The 2,184-nt window shown below is 43.6% G+C and overlaps 1 protein-coding gene across 1 annotated transcript in view; it reads left to right on the forward strand.

Moving 5' to 3' along the window:
- add3b (adducin 3 (gamma) b) overlaps positions 1-2,184 on the forward strand; it is a 13,348-nt gene continuing 11,164 nt past the window's right edge. Inside the window, exons 1-2 of the mRNA XM_031579359.2 lie at positions 1-692; positions 1,767-2,048. Of these exons, the coding sequence (XP_031435219.1) occupies positions 1,869-2,048 (180 nt within the window). The 5' untranslated portion in view covers positions 1-692; positions 1,767-1,868. The remainder of the gene's footprint in view (positions 693-1,766; positions 2,049-2,184) is intronic.

Genomic DNA, 2,184 nt, shown 5'->3' on the forward strand with positions numbered 1-2,184 from the left:
GGAAGAAGAGAAACAGTGATGGGGTTAAAACAGGAAGAGGAAAGACTGTGATGGGGTTAGAAACAGGAAGAGGGGAGACTGTGATGGGGTTAGAAACAGGAAGAGGAGAGACAGTGATGGGGTTAAAACAGGAAGAGGAAAGACAGTGATGGGTTTAGAAACAGGAAGAGGAGAGACTGTGATGATATTAGAAACAGTAAGATGAGAGACTGTGATGGGGTTAGAAACAGGAAGAGGAGAGACAGTGATGGGGTTAAAACAGGAAGAGGAAAGAGAGTGATGGGTTTAGAAACAGGAAGAGGAGTCACTAAAGGGGTTAGACACAGGAAGAAGAGATGGAGGAAAGACAGTGATGGTGATTATGATAATGATGACGAGGAGCTGCAGTGGAAAGCTGTAACCAGGAAAGTGATGTAACAGCGATGAGTTGCTTTCACATTGAAGCCCACTCCTTAACTCCCACAGAGGGGAGGAGAGGTTGGAGAGAGATAATGGAATTGAGAGAGAGGAGGAGAGGGAGAGAGAGTTGAGTGGGCGAAAGAGAGCAGAGAGCCTGTGAGATAGAGGGACAGAGTAGAGAAATCACTCTGTTTCACAGTACAGAAGCAGAACTGGCAGTTTTGTTTTCTGTCATATGTAGTTTGAAATCCTTTTCTGACGGATTTTAACGCAGCATCTGTCAATGGAGAAAGGTTTGATCATAGATGTAGACTTATTGGATGTGTTTGTAAGTGTGTGATGAGTATGAGATTAGATGTAGACTTGTTGGATGTGTTTGTAAGTGTGTGATGGAGTATGAGGTTAGATGTAGACTTGTTGAATGTGTCTGTAAGTGTGTGATGAGTATGTTACACACACTCAGCCATCTGAGATTTTAGGTGTTTAGTGTTGAGATTTCATGTGTTCTAGAGTGTTCAGTGTTGAGGTTTCATGTGTTCTCGAGTGTTCAGTGTTGAGGCTTCATGTGTTCTAGAGTGTTTAGTGTTGAGATTTCATGTGTTTTAGAGTGTTTAGTGTTGAGGTTTTAGGCGTTTTAGAGTGTTTAGTGTTGAGATTTCAAGTGTTCTAGAGTGTTCAGTGTTGAGGTTTCATGTGTTCTCGAGTGTTCAGTGTTGAGGCTTCATGTGTTTTAGAGTGTTTAGTGTTGAGATTTCATGTGTTTTAGAGTGTTTAGTGTTGAGATTTTATGTGTTCTAGAGTGTTTAGTGTTGAGATTGCATGTGTTCTAGAGTGTTTAGTGTGAGGTGTTTTAATTCTGAATGTATGTTAAGTATGGTATGTTAAGTATGGTATGCATGTGAACAAGACAGCTGCATGGTATGTGTTTGTGTGTATGAACAAAGTTTTTCCATGCAGATGTGAGAGTGTGTGTGTGTGTGTGCAGACAATGTGTATACATGTGTTCTGGCTGGTTGGTTTTTCTATTTGGATCAGACTAAGAAGCCACTCATAATGAAAGGATGTGTGAGAGAGAGAGAGAGAGAGAGAGAGAGAGAGAGAGAGAAAGAGAGAGAGAAACAATTGTGTATTTGACCATTTGGTTGTGTGTGCGCATGTGTGTGAATGGCAGAGTTTGTGTGGGTGTGTTTGGCAAGTGTATGAGTGAGAGTGCATGTGTGTGAGTGACAGTATGTGTGGGTGTGTGCACGAGTGAGAGTTGTCTGTGTGTATATGAATGTGCATGTATTCGAGTGAGAGAGTAGGTGTGTGTATTTGTGTGTGTGTGTGTGTGTGAGTCTCTAAGCCATTCTCTTGTCATATTACAGGGTCCACTTGACACACTGGAGTACCAGAACAGTGAGTGTGTGTAGCAGTGAGTGTATCTGGCAGTGAGTGTGTGTGTGTGTGTTTATGAGACGGGTGTGCTGATGAGTGTATGTGTGATTCAAGAGAGGGCACAGGTGCCCTCCACACTGGATCTCAGCCATCGGGGTTGCCATGACAACAGTGACCCAGAATGCAACAGCAGCAGAGAGTGGTCACCTGACCTGCAAGGCGACGTGGACTTTATGGAGCAGAGGAGTGTTACACACTCTCCACACAGCCCGGTATATATCCATCCACACACACACACACACACACACACACACACACACACAAGACCGCCCGGTACATATCCATCCATCCATACACACACACACACACACACACACATTACACAGCCTGGTACATATCTGTCCACAC

Source organism: Clupea harengus, chromosome 13 (genome assembly GCF_900700415.2).
Source record: "Clupea harengus chromosome 13, Ch_v2.0.2, whole genome shotgun sequence".
In the NCBI taxonomy this organism is placed as follows: domain Eukaryota; kingdom Metazoa; phylum Chordata; class Actinopteri; order Clupeiformes; family Clupeidae; genus Clupea; species Clupea harengus.